Source organism: Molothrus aeneus, chromosome 14 (genome assembly GCF_037042795.1).
Source record: "Molothrus aeneus isolate 106 chromosome 14, BPBGC_Maene_1.0, whole genome shotgun sequence".
Classification (NCBI taxonomy): domain Eukaryota; kingdom Metazoa; phylum Chordata; class Aves; order Passeriformes; family Icteridae; genus Molothrus; species Molothrus aeneus.
Genome location: NC_089659.1, coordinates 15580346 through 15601126, shown reverse-complemented (window position 1 = coordinate 15601126; position 20781 = coordinate 15580346). Strand labels below are relative to the sequence as shown.

General features: G+C 41.2%; 1 protein-coding gene across 1 annotated transcript in view; it reads right to left on the bottom strand.

The window, feature by feature from the left end:
- Positions 1 to 2905: 2905 nt before the first annotated feature.
- Positions 2906 to 20781, bottom strand: part of LOC136562549 (connector enhancer of kinase suppressor of ras 2-like) — a 166546-nt gene continuing 148670 nt past the window's right edge. Inside the window, exons 20-25 of the mRNA XM_066559447.1 lie at positions 17278 to 17349; positions 7376 to 7446; positions 6542 to 6645; positions 4756 to 5263; positions 3952 to 4151; positions 2906 to 3304 (exon numbers count right to left, since the gene is read on the bottom strand). Coding sequence (XP_066415544.1) covers positions 3089 to 3304; positions 3952 to 4151; positions 4756 to 5263; positions 6542 to 6645; positions 7376 to 7446; positions 17278 to 17349 — 1171 coding nt within the window. The 3' untranslated portion in view covers positions 2906 to 3088. The remainder of the gene's footprint in view (positions 3305 to 3951; positions 4152 to 4755; positions 5264 to 6541; positions 6646 to 7375; positions 7447 to 17277; positions 17350 to 20781) is intronic.

The following is a 20781-nucleotide window of genomic DNA, read 5'->3' as shown; positions in this document are numbered from 1 at the left end:
ATGAAGACGCTAACTTTAATAAGATCCAGTTAAATAAAGCACATTCAAACAACATTTCCATGTTGTTGTATACGTTAAAAACCAAGTTTTACCTGAGAATTCAGACAGGAAAACTGGTAAATTAATAAATCTATTGTACAGGTGCTATTTATTTCCCTTGAGGAACTCAACAGCCAAGCCTTGTTCTTTTCCTACTTAAAAATATGGCATCAAAACGACCACAACAATTCCTGCTGCTTTGTACTGTGTGTTTAAGTACCTGTTGGTCCAGGAGAATTGGATGTACTTTAATACACAAGCAGGATTTGGTGCATGAATTTTTAAATACATTCTCTGTATTGCACTTTGCATTCCAGTGAGTTCAAAGGTGGTGAAAATCCAAATAATTGTGCTGTGGTGACTGTGCACATCCCTCTCTGCAGTCCATTTAGATTGGAACCGACATCCAGAAGGAAGAACCCATGGCTGAGAGGGAAGGGCTGCAGGGTGGGGTTCAGTAAATGTGCCAGGAGAATGACAAGTTCTTGTGGAATGGCTTCCAAATGCCAGCTGACATTTGTGAAAGAATAAAGTCTTTGTATTGCTTAATTTAGCAATTAGATTTTGCTTGCTCTAAGGCACAAGCAATGCCAAACAAATGGTTCAGACTTTTCTCCCAGTTAATCTTAAGCCCATTAGAGGGAATTTCTCCAGTGTATCTCATCTCATGAATCTCATGAATCTCCTGGACAATTTATTTGGCCTATTCAGTGCAAATCACATTTGCTGAGAGCTGCTCTGCAAGAGCAGAATGCAGACTCACAATTCCAAGAATTTCAGAAAAGATGATCTCATGACACTGAAAGATTTTTAAAGATAAGCTGAGCAAAAGTGTGAACTCTCTACTATTTATCTCATCTATTCATATTACAGAAATTGTATTTAAACTTAAACCAGAGATGATCTGTTTTCCCTACTATTTGTGTCATTTCTGAGAAATCTGTCTTCCCAATTATGTTTCTCATTTTCAGCTGTATCTCTAAGTAGTATTCTCTGCTTACTTGTGACTTCACTGAATTTGCCAAGTTATGTCTTGAGCGATGAAGCAGTGGCATTTGAAATCCTTTTGGAAAGCTATTTGGAAACAATATAGATATTTTAATTATGAAAGCCCAAACCATCTTTTGGGTTTGAAACAATAGGCATATTTAAATTTCTTTAGGAATTTAGACAGTTCAATCTATGTAACTATTTCTGTGACCATCCATCACTGCTTGCATGTATAATATGAATTAATTTCTAAATGGATTCTATAATTTATACTGTTGCTCACTGAAAATGAAGGAATGAAATTAAGCCTGGAAAGAAGGGAGGAGGCAAAGGAAAGGTGTTTTTAATTTTGTCTTTGTTTCTCACCATGCAATGGTATTTTAAATTGTTAATAAATGAATTTACCCCAGGTCAGGTTTGTTTTGCCTACAATAACCACCAGCAGGTGATCTCCCTGTCTTTGTCTCAACCCAGGAGCTTTCCTGTGGCAATTTTCCCCCTCCTGTCCAGCCAAGGTCAGCCCCCCTCAACTGCTCTGTGGAGACAGAACTAAACACCCAGGACACCTTCACCTGGTCTGGCTTTGGAATAATGAAATCTCTTCCTGGATACTAGGACCTCACTGAGATGACATTTTTTCCTCTATTATACTGAACTGCATGAATTTTACAGTCCTTGATGGATGAGAGACAATTAGGTTTATCTTGTGAAAAAATGATCAGTGAAATCTGTTTCAGTGAAATGACATCAGCTGTATTCACATCCCCTTCATTCTGCCTTTTAGAACTATTCTACAAGCAGAGACAAAGCAAACTGTGAATGGCTTTGAAATCTATGTTCAGTAGCATTCAGAGCAATCTTTTTTCCCCCCCAAGAATACAAGTATTTTCCCCAAAATCTGATTCTTCCAAACCATTCTCACCCAGTCAAGGAAGTGAAATCCACTGCGTGACTTGTGTGTCTTCCCAAACCAATCAATACCGATTGGTTTTTGAACGATGTTTTGAATAACTTCACCCACTTGCAAATGTACTGCTAGCAGTTAAAAATTATTGCCAGACATTACATAATTTTGAATTATTAACTCAGCTATAGATGTCAGTGTATCAGAGAATGTAATTGATTAGTTCAGGAGGTTTTTTTAGCTTCATTCCCATGCTTTTTTTGAATTTTATGACTCACAGTCATGTGTCACTTAAATTCACAGTGAAGAAACGATGAAAACCTGCAGTATGTACCTTACTCAGTGCAGATTTCTTTTTTCTTTCACCATGAAATACTTCAAATCCTATTAAAACCTATTTAAGTTGCAGCATTAGTGAACAACCAATATTGTTCTACTCGTATCTTACCTCTGTGCCAAACCTGCTTGCTCGTGTTCCTTCGTTGAAAGGCAGGCACAGCACGTTACAAACACAGTATTTAAATGGCATGTACAGAGTGCCCATAGGGCCAGACTGGGATCTATTTCTTAGATGTACAGTGTACATTTTAAGGCACACTATAGGGATTGAGTTTACATTTTGATAACTCTGTCCTTTTATTTGCAAAGATGGTCACTACCTGGAAATGTTGCAAAAATAAATGTTCATCTTTAAGAGTGGCCAATGTATTCATGTCTTCATTTTTATATTTTTTCTCAAGAAAAAATGTGTGAAAATGTGAACTTTAGGGAATTTTAAAAGGAAATGTCAACTACCATGTTACATTTTATATACATAGATATGTATTTATATATATCTAAATATATAAAATGATTGCAGGAGCTCATACTATAAGCTGAGTTTTAGTACAGTACTTTAAATATACTGGTATTTATTTTCAGTTACACTTCTGCACCGCTTCTTCCTAATGCAGAGCTTGATACGGACATTGGTTGATAATAGCAAACAAAAAAATTCGTAAAGAATATTATTGTCTTATCATGCAATGTAGTAGGCATCCTGTGGCACTATTCTCTTACCCAAGTATTTACAGTACTGCTGAGTACCTTAAATTCACCAGGGTTTGTCTGCCTGCCTCTGTCAGGCACCCAGCAGTGACCAGGCTGAGGCTCCTGTCACACGTGAGTCTCGATGAAGGAGTGTGTGTGTGTCAGCATTGGGGCTGAGCTTGCCAGTTCAGAGGCTCCGTTTTGAGACTTCCCAGCAGCACTGTACTCACAAATGTCCAGGAAAAACTCATAGTTCTTTAATTTCCAATCTTTGAACTTCTTGGATGTTAAGTTGGGATCGTCCAGAAGGCTGTTGATAACTGTGAGGTCCCCTTCCTTTGCCTGGCAAATTCCAGAAAGACAGAGGACAGGTCAAAATGCAATTCTGTATTCCAGCACTTTATTTCTTCCTTAACTTTAATGCCAAGTGCCAGGAAAACTACTATGGAAACTTTAATATTTACCTAAATTCAGGAACTATTACAGCATAAACTGTTTGACAGCTCAGTCTGTGCCACATGCTACAATTTGCCCACACAGAGTGCCAAATAATCTTTTTTTTTCCTTAAGATGGAACATACTTGCTTCAAAGGATTTTTAGTTTCTTTGAAACTTCATTTTAAAGCTGCAAAAAAAGCATTAAGAATAGAAACGTAAAGAGATTAAGGACAAGGGAGAATGGCTTCGCACTGCCAGAAGGCAGGGTTAGCTGGGATATTAGGAAGGAATTCCTGGCTCTGAGGGTGGGGAGGCCCTGGCACAGGTGCCCAGAGCAGCTGTGGCTGCCCCTGGATCCCTGGAAGTGCCCAAGGCCAGGTTGGACAGGGCTTGGAGCAGCCTGGGATAGCAGAACGCATCTCCTGCCCATGGGCTGTAAGGTCCCTTCAACCCATCAGCATTCTGTGATGTACAATCAGACTTTTCCTAATTTATATTCCTTGCACACAAATCAGGGATAAAGCCACACAAAATCAGGGATAAAGCCTTACTTTTAAAGTGCTCTTGAGGACTCGGATGTGGTGCAGCTTTTCATTGATCACTGGGTCGTTGCATCGCTTCACGAAGGACTTGCGGAACTCCTGCTTGGTGGAGGGACGCTGCTCTCCAAAAGCTGACAGACTGGCTTCTTCCAGAGTTCTGTAGAGCTCTTGCAGACCATCTGTGATTTCTTCAATTTCTTTTACGTTTTCTGAAAGGAAACAAAGAACCCTAACAACAAACCTGATCATTCAGATGAAGTGTCTAATATCAGCAATACTGCGACTTCAGTACTTGTCGCTATAGGACACAAAAGAACACAAGCTCACCACTTTACCACTCAAGGTAAAGGAAAAAAGGGACAGTTTATTTTCTGACTCTAACATTTATAGTTTTCCAAAAGTGACAGTGGATTGGAGGATGACAGTGGCTGGATGACCTCTCAATGCCACTGGTTGAACCAACAGTCTATCAACTCTCTCCTCCTCCATAAAGGAATGCAAAACAATGAGTTATTTGCAGAAAGTGTGTGAGAAAGTTCACTACAAGAATGTCAACATCAGAAAGCTTAGAAAATCTTAAAAAATCAAAGTGACTAGTACTATCTTAACCTATGACTCAGTTCTGCAGTGTTAGTTTTGATGAGACAAGAACATCATCCCAAAGCTCAATTTTTAGCGCTACATCCTGGCATTTCAAGTACAAACTCCTGTGTATGCCAACATCCAGCACTTCAACCACAAAATCCTTGGCTGAGAACAGTGGCAATACTGCTCTGGATTTTGAAGTGGAGCAGAACATCTCCGAGAGCTTACCTTCTGCACAGAAACTATTGTGCCTTCTAAGAGGGATCTTCTCATCCAGGCTGTCGTCGGTCCCCTCAATGGACTTCACGCGTCCCTTCCCGCGGACGTCTCTGTTCCGGGGGAGGCTTTGGCTGCGCGGTTTCTGGGGCCGCCCGTGGGAGCTGTGTCCCCTGGGGCATTCCACCAGAGGAAAAGGCCCATCCTGCTCAAAATTGTGGCGCCTCTGGACGGGCAGCGTGGCTTGTCTCCGTCTGTCCGGTGACATTCCGGGCCGGCCGCTGGCGTACTCCGCCTCCGGAGGGACGGTCTGGAGGAAATGGAGCCCTGAGCTGGTTAAGGGGGTCTCGATCAGGTCCTGCCACGAGCGCCGTTCTCGGTAGGGAGGCCGGCACCCCGAGGAGTGCGTGCTGCCCGCCGCCTCCGGCCGCGAGTCCTCGGCAGAGGACTGGGAATACGTGGATTCGCTGGAAAAGTGTCGGCCTTGTTTGGCTTCGGGGAATGGGCTTGAGGAATTCACCTGGAAAGATACAAAAACATCTCCCCGTGAGATGATGTTTTGAACAGACCCAAGGAAATGACTGCAGTGTAAAACACTCTATGATATCTAGCAATCAGATGGACTCATGGGTTGGATGGGTCATAACATGAACCACTGTAAACAGAAGAGAATTAGCAGTGACAACTTTTGTACAAGTGCTCTTTCAACCACTCCCTATTCTTGTTTTGCACATTCTCTGCCCACAAGCAACTCCTGATGGAAAGAAAAGTGTAACACTGGTGCAGGTTTCCTGAAGATCCATCCAGCTTACACTCAGTGCAGCTGAGAACAGTGGAAGTCTCCAAAAGAAACCATAATTGGATTTCCTTTCTTTTTTTTTTAGGGGCCAAACAGAAAAAAAAACCAAAAAACAAACCCAAACAACAAAAACTTCAGCACCCAGGAAGATTTTTGGCTGGGGGACTGTTGAACTTGTGAAACTATTTGAATGAATTCTCTGGGTCTGTGTATAAATTTAATTCAAAACAAAGAGAAAGGCAAAAATGTGGAAAAACAGAAAGGGAGGGGCTTAACCTGTATCCCAGTTGATAAAACAGCATCACATGGGTGAAAATCAGTCTGAGCTTCACCCATGTGATGCTGTTGTCTCAGTCACTCTTTCTTTGGTTCTGGCTGTGTGAGGATCATGTCATTCACGCTGAAGAAAAATCTGAAAGAAAAATAGAGAACAGTCCTATCTGTGCTTGGAATCATAGAATAATTATCATAATTGCCTGTGTTTTGTCTAATAGAATGTTCTATTTGCAATACTGTCATTACCATGGTATTGTACGCAATCTTGTTTAAAAAAAAACCCCTTTCCTAGAAAGATTTCTTCTTCCAAAAAGATCTAAAACATGATTACTGGGTGAATATGAGTTGATCTTAATCTCTAGCATCCAGTATCCAATATTCATAATTGAAAACCAGTCTCAATTAATACAAACTATCCCATCCATCACATTCTTTTCACATTCTGCAGTGAAGGTAAAATTTGAATATTCTGTTCCTGTTATGATGCGTAGTTTCACCAATCCTACAAAAAAAGGTCATATTTCCAGTCTGGTGACAGATCTGTGTCAGGATACATTTACCTCTCCTTCCTTCCTAACTGATTTGCTATGGAAAAATCCAGGTCTTGGCTCATGAGGAGCAGCAGTAATTTCATTTTAACAACACATCCAGGACAAGGGAAGAGCAAGCCAAGGCCCAGAGCTGTTTTTGGTGGCCCTGGCACATGCAGGGGGTGTGACTCACTGAGGGGGTGCGGTGGTAGGTGTCACACAGCGTGGAGGAGCCCTCCTGCTTCAGCGTCAGGGAGCCCTCGATGTCGTCCTGGTCGCTCTCGCTCCAGTAATCTGCTGACAAAGCATTCCAGGTCTCACTCGGGTGCTTTTCCACAACAAAGCAGATCCCACATTTTAGCAGCATTCTTCTAAGGCAAAGTAAAGCTTCCCCCAGTCACCTGCAGGGCTCAGCAGCCACTCAGGAAGGGGCTGGTGGGAAGGTCTGGCCCCTCAAACAGGGAAGCTCTGAATGATTTAGGGAAGGGTTACAGAAGGCAGCTCGGGCACCTGACTCCCACTGCACATAAAAACCAACTTCTGCTCACAGCCTTTCACACAGAAACCTCATTCCAGATGCTGAAGTAGAGCCAAGCCTGAACACTTAATTTAATTGGGCATAACAGGTTCCACTGTGGGTGATGGGGAGAGGGCAAGGCTGGCACCTGAGCTCAGGAGGTGCAAACAAATATTGCTGAAGCACACATTGCCCCAGGTCTGCCGTGTCTCCACTGGTTTTATGGGCATGGACATCCTTGAGGGCTGGGATCTGGGAGATCACAACTCACCTTGAACCCCACATTCTCTTTATCACTAATTTTAAATATTTCCTAAAATTACTGCTCAGGATTTTATTTTCTTTGGTGGTGGCACCAATAAATGTAGTTTGAGGAAATATATTCTTATCAAAATTGATATTTGGAAAGATATGTTGCTAGAGAAGTCAGTTATGACCTCTCCAGCTTTATTGAAATACTGATTTGTACTGTCTGCTCTCCTCTCCTAATTATAACCACTGAAGCATTACCTTCATCTGGGTGAATATCCTTGTCATCAGGTGTGTAACCAATTGCTGCGAGACCCAAACGATTCATCCATCTAACAGAACGATAAAAACGAGGAAGAGAGGTATTTAAAAGGAACATCTCGTGTCAATCTGTAGGCATCCACATCCTTAACATCTGGAAAAGTCAGACACAACACCTAAAGAAAAAGGCTGTTATACCCACAATTCAGATGTGCTGGGTGGTCGATAACTGGGAATAAAGGATTTATCACATTTATTCTGATTGCTATTTATTTCAAGAGCTTGCCAAAATTCTAGAAAATAAAATAGAATGATGAAAATTATTGTCTGAAAACCTGTGTTGGGAAATGAGTTGTGTTAAACTTGTATCCTCAGAAAGCTAAAACAGCCTATGGCAGTTTGGTTATTTGTTAGTCTGGATTCACAGTGCTGGTGATATAAACAGTGTTGTTGAGCTGTGATATCAACATTATTTTCCCTTAATTTGTTTAATACAGACTTTTGGGTTTCTAAAGTCTTGGTAAACTGCAAGTGCTTCAGTATTTGCATTTTGCATTGGATGTGCTGGTTCCTTTCTTTGTCCCCAAATTATTTAGTTTGATAGAAAATAACATTCTTAAATTCCTTAGGGAAATCTTATAGCGAAAATACCTTTTGAGTTTTCTTTATGTAAGATTACTGGATGTTTACACAACATATAATTAAAAAACTAGGGGAAAAGGGAAATTAACACGCACAGGGAAAAGTCACTTCTTAATGTTCAGCAAATGGAAAATCAAGAATTATCTTATTTTCATCAACAAGGAGATATGACCAAGGAAAAAAGCCCTAATAGTGCCATCTATAATGCCTGGGATGTTTTGAACCATTCCCTTCCTCGGTGGCTAAATTCTTAATTATCTAATTAATTTCCCAGAAAATTGATGTGAGAGTTTATCTAGAAGCAGCTCTTTTTTCCTTTTCGAACATTTGCAACATCAAATTTGTTAGTAATTATCTCCTTGGTTAATGAATATTATGACAAACCATCTTTCACAGGCCTCAAGTCAGACATTAGTGAACAGAACATGCAATATCAAAAGGACAAGTTGTTTTGCAGATCAAAACAAGAAAACTGTTCAGTGTCATTCTTTCCCACTTGTACTAGAGGAGAAAAAAAAAGCTTCTAAGGACGTGTGTGACTGTTATTGTCCAGGAGAGTGGTGTGTGGGAGATGGGAGGCACAGCAAGGAGGCAGAAAATGAAGGAAGAGAGAACTCTGCTCTAAAAATAGCTCAGAGTTCAGTTCAGCACGTATTGATCCCCTGCTCCCAGCAATGATCCTCAGCTCTGATATTGGTACAGCCCTGACTCACTGAGGCCTGCACAGAGCCTGCCTGGATCTCATGGCTTCCCAAGTAGCCAAAGGGGACCACAGCGTTTCCTTCTGAAAGGGAATTGTGAGAGGGTTTAATTTACTTGCAAAACTATGAAAATAAAGAACTGTACAATCACATTGCTTTGCCTCTCAGTATTAAGCCAGAAGTCAGCAAATTGGAGATGAAAATGGAAATGATGATTAGTTTTCCCAAATACCAACTGCAGGCTTAGCACTGCTTACAGCCCTTGTTTGCATCAGCACATCAATAACTCATCTTTATCATGAGGGAAGTACATTTAAAATGGATTAACAGATTTACAGAATAGAGCTTTTGCACAGTGCTCTCCAGCATCATTTCCCTCAGCACACGGTGCCTGCATTGCCTGGTGTTTGCTTCCCTTGCAGGGCAGATCCTTCACTGCAGGACTGGCAGTGACATCACTCCCTGCTCCTTATCAGCATTTCTATTCACCAGTTTTTCATCAGTTGTTCCCCAGTTTCTGAACTCATTAGCACTGGAGCAAAATAGTTTCAGTCATACTTTGCCATATGCCTTTGGCAATTAAGCAGGATGGCTCAGTGCCTTCAACTGAGGTTCTGCTTAAGCACCAATGATAAATTAGGACTAATTACCATTTTCCAAGTTAAAACAGACTCAGCCATTTGTGTGGTCAGTGCATGGAAATTTATATTGTCTTAAATTTCTTGCAAAATTTCTTTTGTTGCTCATTGTTAATTTGAGGGTGTCAGATCTTGGAAGCAAACACAGACACCAGTTGAAGTGTTAGGATTAACCTCCCAGAGCCAGGGATGCTCTGAGGATACCCAGAGTGTCAGCTTTGTGCATGTGGCCTCAATGGCCAAATCTGGAATTAGCTGAAGTTAATCTTCCTTCTCTAAGGCTGCTCAGGCTTTTCTCTTCCAAAGGCCAAGATCATCCCCAGCCAGAGTTACAAGGACTTTCTTACCTCATTTGCCACAATTCAGAGTCAGCTCTTGGCCAAGCCCACATAAAGGGTTATCTGATGACATTCAGTGGCTTATCATGGTAAAATCTCTTCAGATAAAAGAACTAGAATCTCCATTTTAGGTTTTGTGTTTTTAAGAAAAGCATGAGTGAATGTTTTTGAGGTTAATCAGGAGATATACAAGTGGTGAGATTACAGCTCATTTTCTTAATTTTTTTTTTCCCAAGGAAATGCAAACTCAGTTCGAAAGGAACCCTGCATAAACTTGATGAATTTCCTTGATGAGCAAACCACTTTCATTTTTCAGAAAACTGCAGGTTGTTCAAGGTTATAAAAAGCTCTTTGTGGAGAGCCTGGAAAGGCAGGCAGTTGGTTCTGAGCTCTGGCCCAGGTGCCCTGTGGGCAGAGGTTGGGCTCCAGCTGGCACAGGAGCTCCTGTCAGAGCTGACTCTGAGGGATGCAGGATGCACAGCCCAGGGAGGGTCTGGGTGCTGCAGCTGCCAGCACAGCCCCAGCATTGCTGACTGGGGTTCTGGAGCTGTGCCCCACCTGCTCTGGGACTTCCCTGTGGCCACCAGCAGGTCTGGGCACCTTTGGGATCTCAGGTGCACATCCCATAGCTCAGGCTGGGCTCCCTCCCCCAAACCCTGCCTTTTTACCTGGGTAACTTCAACAACTCTTTCCTGTTGATGATTAAACAACTTAGCCAGGCTGTTTCACTGAGTCTAGGCCACTCAGCAGAGCGGGGTTTGCATTCTGGATGGAAATTGTGATGACAGAACAGCACTAAATGTCCCACGGATCCTCTGCCACAACATTTTACCTCCAGGATTGTACAAATCCCCCAGAAGACACAATCACTGACCCAGGCACATTGGAACAACCGACAGGGAACCAAGAAGTGGGTTGGTTTTTATTGCCTGTACTCCGGTGAACCAAAGGCAGGGAAAGAAGAGCCTTGAGTAAAGTCATCAAAATGCACAAGTAAATTTTGTACTTTGTCTCAATTAAATTCTAAATAAATCAGGCTTGGTTGCCATTAATTCTGTTGGTTACAAACAGGCACTGTTGTCATTGCTTTGGGATAAAATAGAGCTGCCTGGTAGTATTTAAGTTAAATTTACTGAGATAATTCTGGTTATTACCCAGGGATTACAGCCCAGGGCCTCCTCAGAGTCTGACTGTGCCCCAGGCCTGGGCTGTGCTGAGTGAAGGCACCAGGGCAGTGAGGAGCTGTCACAGCCTGAGACTGAAGAGTGAATCATCCCAAAACACCCCAGATTGTCAGGAACCAGGAGCACATTCAGGCACTGACAGAAACACTGGGAAACGTTAAAGGGGGCCAAGCAGCTGGAAGCAATTGCACATTGCTGTGCTCCCCTAACACTGCACTGAAAACCAGAATCTGCCACCCCTCAATGTACAAATTAATGAATTTCTGTTTCCTGGCTTTCGTAGTTTACTCTGCTGAGCCAGCCCTAGGTCAGTGGGAGGTTCTGAGAGCGAAGGCAATTAAAGTTTCCACAATGGCATCAAACTCACCCCCCTGGCTGCTCCTTTCTACAAGTCCAGAGTGAAAAAGCACAAATAAAAAAATAAAACAGCTTGGACAAGCTCAGTAGTCATAAATTGGAGAGAACTAATTTTTTTTAGTGTAGGAGAAGGAAAACCAAGGGAAGAGGGTAACCTTTTTTCTCTTCCTATAAAAAAGGGGTGAAAAGTTACAATTTTTAGGTTATAGTTAGAGCTGTTCCACAAACCCATGGGGAAGGGGGGGGGAAGAAGTGAGATTCTGTGGCTCAGAAAAGTTTGATTTGCTAATATCCTCACGTATTGCACATATCAGGTGGTTGGTTTTAGAAAAAGCTATTTAATTAAAATGAAGATGTAAAAAATTATATGTCCTGAAAAGGTGGAAATTCAAGAAAAAGTCCAACTACTTTCACTATTTCTCTCTGTTAAACGTTCCTTTAAAAATGAAGTCTATGAAATCCTGACCCATTAACAGAAAGAATAAATAAAATATACTTCCTATCTTCCTTGCATCTTTTCATTATTAATTCTTGCCCAGCTTTGTGTTAGAAATGTTTCAGTGCAGAAATATTTTTTTTTCATTTTTGAGATTGCATCTACATTTGAGATTATTTGGTTAAAAGGAAAAACTAGCACTAAGGGGAAGTTAAATTTCACTTAAATCAAGTTATCTTTAAGTCTATTAGAGATTCCCTTGGACCATTTATTTCATACATAGAATTTATTCAGTGCAGTTTACATTTAATTTCTGATCAAAAGCTTTATATTATTTGTTTTACGTCACTGGGATAATCAGATTCCAGAATTCACAGTAAAATTCTTTGCAATTCACAATTAGATTTAAAAATTGATTTTGTACTTGTTATGTGGACTTCTCTGACCAGTCTTTCTTACTGAACACCTGAAAAATCAATGCATTTCCCATTTGGCTTCCTAAGGTACATTATTTTCCCTATTTTCTATGGTCATGCAGGTAATACATTGATTTAAGAGGATAAAGGCTGCTGTAATAGGGGTGGCTGAAATGATGCCTTGATTTTCCTCCACACAAAAGGAGCCCCAAAGCATCTCCTGGTGAAATGTGACCCTGAGCAGATCCTGCTCCATGAGCTCATCTCTGCTCTGCATCAGCCCCAGCAGCTCTGCCTCTGCTGTTGGATTTGTCACACTCGCTGGGATTTGTTAAGCAAAATCATTCATGGGATAAACTCTGAGCACTCTCTGATTTGATAATTTGACATGACTGTTGATCTTGTTTCATGCATTGTCTTCTTAGATTTGTCAGGCTGGAAAAATAGGAAAAAAGCCTGAGACAGCTTAAGAATTGACAAGTGAACCAATCTGTGCCCTCTTTGCATGTGCATCTGCTTCATGCACTTAATGGGATTCTTTTTTCTATTTTTAATTTTTTTAACTTGCCTCTGTCAAACAAATGCACAATTATGTCTCTGTACTCAGAAGTCTGGTTTGGTGTGGGTGGTTTTTTTTGGTTTTTTTGTTTTCCCCAGTGGGTAATAGACAAAAGAAATTCACTGCTTTGTAGCAAATAAATTCCCTTTCTGCTACCAGCATTTACTGTACAAATACAGTCGTGTATCACAGAGAATAAAAGCACACAATAACTGATAGGCTACTTGATCCAGAACCAATAATAAACCCTAAAGAAATCACCAAAACAGTGATTTCACAAAAACTCACTCAACTAGAACTTCTCTTTACTCACTTACTCAAACTTTTGCTCCAGCTTTCACCAAATGATTGGCCCAAAAGAAAGCTCTGGAGAAAGAAAGCTTTGTTTACAAGCAAGAGAACTGAGACTGGCATGGCATAAACTGTGGGTGGGGTTTTGGGGTTTAGAGGTGAATTTTTTTAAGAAATGGGATGATTTACTTGTGAAATTGTGTATAATCTGCTTCTACATAGTTTTTTAAAAACTCAGCTCAAATAGGCCAAATAACGCTGTTAAATGTCTGTTAAATGTAATTCATCATGATGAAATTTATTATTTCTATTACTTATTTCTATGACTTATTTCAGATTTGGCAGAGTTAACTCAGTATCTCCAGCATAAAGTGACAACAGGGACTGTGACACTGCCTCAGCTCGGAGAGGTGCAGGGCTGGAATCACCAAATCTGCTCTATGAAATGCAGCTGAACTGCTTGGCTCCCACAAGAACCCTATCAATTCCCACTGGACTATTTACAGCAGAATTTGATGAAGTTAATTTTGCAATTGAAGCTGGTCCAGAAAGCCAGGGCAGCCCCTGCCTCCTGCAGGAGGGATGAGCTCTCCCAGCCCTGATTTGGGTGTGCTGGATAATCACAATTGTGCACTGCAAATTCCATCAGCCGCTGGGGCTGGGGCTGAGTGAGGGGGGAAATTGAACCTCACAAGTCTGGGGTAAATAATTCAGAAATTGCAGAAAGGAGGAGCCAGGTGCCTTGCCCAGGAAAGGAGGTTTGGAATATTCCAGCTCAGTGCTGGGAATTCCTGGGGCAGTATTTTGCCCTGATAGGGCACAGCAGCTCCACTATCACCCTGTGCACTCCCTTGAACCTCATGGTTTCACCCAGTCCTTGGGGCCTGAAGCTAATTCTGATGAGAAAATTGTTTTACTTGTGCTGCACTTAGGAGCTCTTATGTGAGAACAATAAATTAGAGGGCTGGTGTGGCCTCGGGCACGGATTTGAAACAAGTTTATGGGAACATAAAAGGAAGAAAGGAAAACCTGCTCTTTATGATTATTTACAACACCATTGGGAAGCTCCATTCCAGGGATTTCTGTTTGAAAAGTACCTTTCATGTTCTGCAGAATTATCTCCTGGCTTTTCAGCAGGTGAGGGGCTGAGAGTAAGAGCTCTGTAACAACTTCCTCAGCTCTATTTGATAAAGAGCTGGTGAATTAGGCCAGACAGATCTGACAATCTCCTGCTCACTTGTCCAGTTTAAGGGGGAAAATGCCTAACAGCTGAAACTTTTAGTTGCCAAGAGCCTTACTTGGGTGCCAGTTTATATAAAGTGAAGACTGAGTGCATTGAAACTGGAGAATAGGTGTTAACCCTGGCTCACCATCTGATTTGACCAAGACCTGTCAAAGAGACCAACATGCCTGAAATTTAAGGGAGAAAACTGAATAAACTTTAGTAATAAAGAGGATGATTTAGGGAAAGTCTCAACTAACTCACTTGGTTATACTCCATATGTAAAAGTAGATAGGAGTCACCATAAAATTTGCTTAATTCAGAATACTTCAATTCTCAAACAATTATTTTTTAAGAGAAATATTGTGCTATAATATTTCACGTCTTGGAAAATACAGGAGTGATCCCTATAAAAATTAATCATCATTCTGTTTCAGTAGCAACTATTTGTTATATTTCTTGAATGAATGCCAAAGATTTATGGAAGTTATTAAAATTGCAACGTTAACCCAGTTATTCAAATCAAAAGTGATCAAATTATTTAGCCTAAAATAGAAACTTTAAAATATTTAGTATTTGGAGTTCATTATGAGATTGCAAATGCACTGCCCTGCATTTCAATGGCATGTAAGTTTTAAATAACATAGATATTGTAAAACAACTGAATATTAAATTCAATGCTAATTAAAGCCATAAACAGGTTATGTGTGGTGTGGTAGGAGATGGAGCACTTCTGGGAAATAAGGCCTTTAACAAGCTTGGAGTAGCAAGCTAGAGATGAGCTCATCAAGTTCATAATTAATTCATTTCCAAGAACATGGCTCTGCCCATGTAAGAACAGCACGAGCATGAATTCTGCAAACCTGAGTAACACAGCAGGCAAAACTCAGCCCCAGCTGAGTGCCTGGGTCTGCTACAGAATAATCCAGCCCCACCCACTGGGGTCCAGCTCTTCCTTCAGCAATGTGGGGTTAATGACACAGTAAAATATTCCAGAGTGGGAAAAAAATAATAAACAGTGAATCTGGGGGTGAGAAACTCTAAAAAGAGCTGTTAAAATAAAAGTGGCTGAAGAAAGGATAAAATTCCCCTCACAGTGAATGAGGAATCTTCCTCTCCATGCCAAGACTCCTTCACTTTTCAGCATGAGGGATCTCCCCTTCCATCAGCAGGGAAAATCCAGTTAAATTCTGTGCTGCAAACAGGAGCAAGAGATACCATGTAAAATATTTGCTCTATTTCATCACATTATGGGGCTAGCAATTTGCTGGGAAGAGAGAGATTTGTGGAATCAGTACTTTAAACACATTTTTCATCTATGATTCTTGCTCCCTCATTTCAAATTTCACCCAGGATCTCTGGGAGAAGGAATTTCAGGAATCCTGTAGGAGCTGCAGGGGTGCCCAGGGATGTCACAGAGGTAGCAGAGTTATCCATCATTGGGGTGGGGAGTGAATTCCAATTGCTCTGCAGGGACAGAATTGCTGAAGGGAAAATACTGCACAAAATACTTCAAGTAGAAGCTCACCCTTTGCCTTCTTCCCAAAAATTCAGGGGAAAAGGTTCTTGTAAATTCCAAAGTAAATGATGTTTAGGATGGTGTGACATGCTGGCACCTTCCCAGCTGCTCCAGGGCTCCAAGGCCTCATTGCAGCTTCCTGGGCTCCCCATGGAAAAATCCATGGATGTTGTAAAAGCAGCTCACTGAATGTGAGTCAAGAGTTCCTGGTTTTCCTTGAGAACATTTTCTGTATAATTTATAGATATGATCAATGGCACTTCAATAAACAAGAGCTACCCCAGCAGCAGAAATCAAGGGAGACCAGGCAGAGTTAAACCAGCAAAACATCCTCACTTCAACAAACCTGAACCACACCACAGAACTGGGCAATGCAACATTAACAGCCTTGAAAAAATATTTTTCAGCAAATTTATAGCCTGAAAGTATGCCACTGCTGATAAGTGAGGCTCATCCCCCTCCTCAGTGCAGGATGAACAGTTCTCCAGTTTCAGCCCAGCCAGGCTCACAGCCCCACATACCTGAAGAGCCATGTAAACCACAGAATAGAAATGTTAATTCAACAATGGTTTTTAGGCCTTAATATTCCAAAGGAAAACCCCCATCCATATCTGTCTTCCCAGGCTGGCAAACATTAAGAACAACTGTAAGTGAGAACATCTCAAAGTTTCAGTTATCTGTGCCAGGAAAGATTTAAGACTTCCCAGGATGGTGACCTTGTCCCAGGTGTCCTTGTGCTTTCCACCTCAGCTGGGAATAAACAAATTTCTGAGGTAACAGGAGGAAGGAGGACATCTGACCCTGCCTTTTGGGATCTAAGGCCCTGTCCCACCTTCACCCAACCTCTGCCTTCACCACTGAATCACAAAGGAGAAGCACGGAGTAATTTGGGCTAGAAGAGCTCCCAGGAGGTGCCTGTTCCCACAGCCACCCTCAGCAGGGCCAGCTTTAATGTTGGATCAGGCTGTCCAGAGCCTTGTCCAGTCAGAAGTTTGGAATGTCCCCCCAGCACATCCAAGGACATCTAAAACTCACTACAACACCAAAAATGGAATTTTGCCTGCCTCAGCTCTGTGTTGGGACAGTGATGTGGTGAATTAAATTAATAACTGCTGATTTTCTGTGTTGTTGGGGGTTGTTCTTGGCATTATAAGGGGAATATATATATGTATAAATACATGTATATGTATACACACACCCCCCCCACCACCTGGGTGTTCTCTGTACGAGCTTTGGTGTGGGTGCACTGTTTAATAAACCAGAAACACTGATCCCATTAAGACTTCCAGCCTTTACCTACAAAACTTCACAAGGGTGATGAACCTTAAGCCCATTGACAAAAGAAAAAATTCTAATTAACATAGATGAGAACACAAGTAACTTTCCTCTGCAGAACTGAGACATGTCGTGGCAGGAAATGCCAGCAAAGTGAGCCACAGAATGCAATGTATTCACTGAAATTAATGGAAAACTAATTCCTGAGAACACCATGAGCCAGCATTCCATAAGGCTCCATCCAGGAGGATATTCCTGTGTCAGATGAACTATTGAAGCACCAGGATAAAGAACATCCCACAGCAAAGAGGACACACAACTCACCTGTTCATCTCTTCAAGGCAGTCGGTTGCGAAGTAGAAACTCTTTATTTTGGGGTGACAAGCTTTGAAGGCACTATAAAAAGAGCACGAAGAATGAAAACCACCTTTTCTTTCAAACATCCTGTGTACAAACACACCAGACTGTCCTGCTCTATGACTCTTCAGGTTTCATAGCTATTTCTCATCTTCAGTCCGAATTTTGCTGCCTAAATTTATCAATGGATTCCCCCTGACCTGATTGCACCGATGTTTGTGAGCCTCATACTTTGCAAAAATTTCAAAAGCACTTGAATGACTTAAAAATATAAATCCTTTTGATAACCACTGATGTTCTACATCTAAAAAAATCCTTGGGTGATTTTGAAAGTCTTATTGAGTATATTCAAGTACATCTTAGTTGTATTCCAAGGATCAGCTAAATAATAATATAATAATAAATGTTTGATCTCCCCCACCTCTTCTCATGTATTTGATGACAGTTTTATGTTCTACAAAAAGAAATGCAGAGGGCTGCCAAGTTGAGCTAGAAATCACTGGAATAATAGATAACAATCAGATGGCATAGGTGATTATAGTTCACAGAAATGCTTTTTATTAATGCTTTTATGTGGCCCAATCCCTGAGATCTCCCTCAGCTGAGCAGTTGAAAACTGCTAAGAACAATAATCACATTTTTTATAATTTTTTGTGGGGGTATAATGAAAAGGAGTTTTGCCATCAAGAATACCAGAAGGTCCCAGCATTAAAGACTATTAATTTGATTAGCTGGCAAGTGTTAAAAAAATGCCACACTATCATTCATAACATTTATGTTAAAATACTGACATTTATATGGTAATTACCAGATGTAAGAATTAGATTAGCAATCATTACATGTGGAATTATGAAGAACCTGTGATGCAATGTTTCCACTATTAATAGCTTAAATGCAAATGAGTATTTTATTAATTACTATGACTTACTGCAGTTTTCAAAGACAAGATGAAAGCTGAAGAAGCTTCACCTGGGCAGTGATTTTTTAATATATATAATTAATACAAACGCATCCAGCAACAGCTTTCCTAACAAAAGCCCTACAGCAGATTTTTGTATTTCTGTGCAGTTCCTTTTTTCATGAGATTAGGGATATCAAGGGTAAGGTTATCTTTGCACAGAGGGTTATCATTAAATATTAAATTCCATAAAAGGAGGCTGTAGAGGTATTTAAGTGTTGTTTTGGGATCTGGACAGTGATAATTTCCACTGCAGAGCCTCACTGCCCTGGCACTTTGTAAATAAAAGCAGTGAGTGGCTGTGAAATCCCACACAGGGATCCCTGGTGCCCACTAGATGGCACAGGCTTGTTAATTATCTCTCTTCTGATCATTACATAAATGCAGTTTTAAGTATGCTCTGATCAAATTTATGCTTTCTTTTAACTGATTGGTATGATATGGTTTAAGTGTCAAGAATTCTTGTCATTCTTAGTCTTCTGCTTATGCTGTGGAAGTTTTTAATCCCCCTGTGCCAGCTGAGTACCAGCACCTCCCACTGCTTCTCTGGAAACAGCTGTGGGTAAGAAAGGTGGGACAGTTTTGTGTGTCTGAATTAGAGCAGTGCATGGCACATCTTTAATTACACAGAGATGGGCAAATACTCAACTTCCAACAGAAATTCCTTACACTACTGCATTTTTGATGCTCAAAATAGAAAATCACGGCTGAACAAACACTCCTGCATTGTTCTACTGTTGGTCTGAACTCTCTGCAGCATCTGCACCTTCTCCTGCTCCTCTTGCCCAACCATCTCCAGTGGGATTGGCTCAGATTGGAGAGGATTAGGTGCTGGATCTAAAGATCCTAATCCTTTTGGCTAATCCTGAGACAATATCACATGATGGAGTTTCTGCTTGTAAATAGGATTATTTTCCTAGACAGGAAATTTAAATACACACAGGCCTTTAAATGCCAGTATTGGGGTTTCAATGTTAATGGGTGGAAGTTAGTGTGATGAACAGAGTTTCATTTGGCTCCTCTGTGCTCCTGTAATGTGATAAAATCTAGGATTAGTGGATCATTTTCTAGTGGAAGGTGTCCCTGCCCATGGTAGGGGTGGAATGGGATGATCTTTAAGGTCCCTCCCAACCCAAACAAGGCTGTGATCCTGTGATTAATAGAATATTTTACATTCTCACAGAACCCTGCCTCAGTTAAGGCACAGAGAGGTGAAATCAGGAGAATGCAACAGGTCAGGCACTGTCTGCAGGCTCCTGGCTCAGCTGTTACAGAACCTGTGAACGTGTCATAAAATGCAGAAAGAGCAGGAATTTTGTCAGGGGAAATCAGGTAAACGCTGCAGGTCTGGCTGCTTTTGCAAAGGAGCTCCCACATGGCAGGTCCCTGCAAACACCTCTAATTGTCACTGTGTGAGTGTTCCTTGAGCTCTCCCTGTCTGATACTGTGATCCTTTCCTGAGCTGGTGAACATTAAAGCTGCAATCATGTATTGCACTGTTACACATCTGCAGGCTGCAGAGAAGAGATCTTTATTGCTGTGAAATGGAGACCCCAGTTCTGTGCAAACTTGTGATTTAAGTGTGCTGCACTTCTCTGTCAGGACTGCAAAACACAACAATAAATCCATCTTCATCTCCCAGCAGTGTCACTAAGATTATTATTAGGGAAGTGTTTAGATACATTTCAAGCATTAGGAACTGCAGTCTCCAGGGGAACAATTTGAGATGTATAAATATGAATAATTTAGAGGAATTATATCTATATATTTACATTTGGCTTGGTTTGGAGGGCCCCAGACTGGCTGCAATAATCAAGATGAGGCATAGTGAGTGCCAGTTTAAAGAATAATCCCTCTCCATCCATTGGCTGCACTGCAGTTCACACAGCCCAGAAGTTTCTTCCCCATGGTGGCTCAAGGGGGCTTTGCTGTCTGCAAAGACTGTCAAGTTCTTTTCAGAAATAATAAAATTATGAAACTGTAGCAACATTTAAGCTGTACCTTCCTGTCTGCCTGTACTACAATGACATTTGTAAAGAGCTCTGACTGCACACTTTCAATATGGAGTGCCAACACTGTGACATATCCTTGATAAATTTAAGACCCAAATTTGCATTAACTAGGCAATGAAAATTTTCACTAGCTGGAAATTGCTGAAGGTTCAGGCAAGGCACCAGTTGATAAGGATTAATTACACCTGTGGCTCAATTAATCTTTATACTTGGGGATCAGCATCATCGTGGGGCATTATAATTATCAGTATCTGTGAAAATAACATGATATTCATGTCATGCCACAGCACACAAACTCAAATAACTATAATTTCTCCTACTCTGTGATCACTTTTAATCAGGAGGATGCAGGTGTTGCCTATAAGCAGTGGAAAGTTTTTCAGTGGCAGTGCAGAAAGGCTCCTTTCACAGGGACAAGGTCACTGCACGTCCAGCTACAGCCTGGAGAGCTGAATCTGCCTGAGATAATGCCAGGGCTCCTGCAATAATCAGGGTACCTTC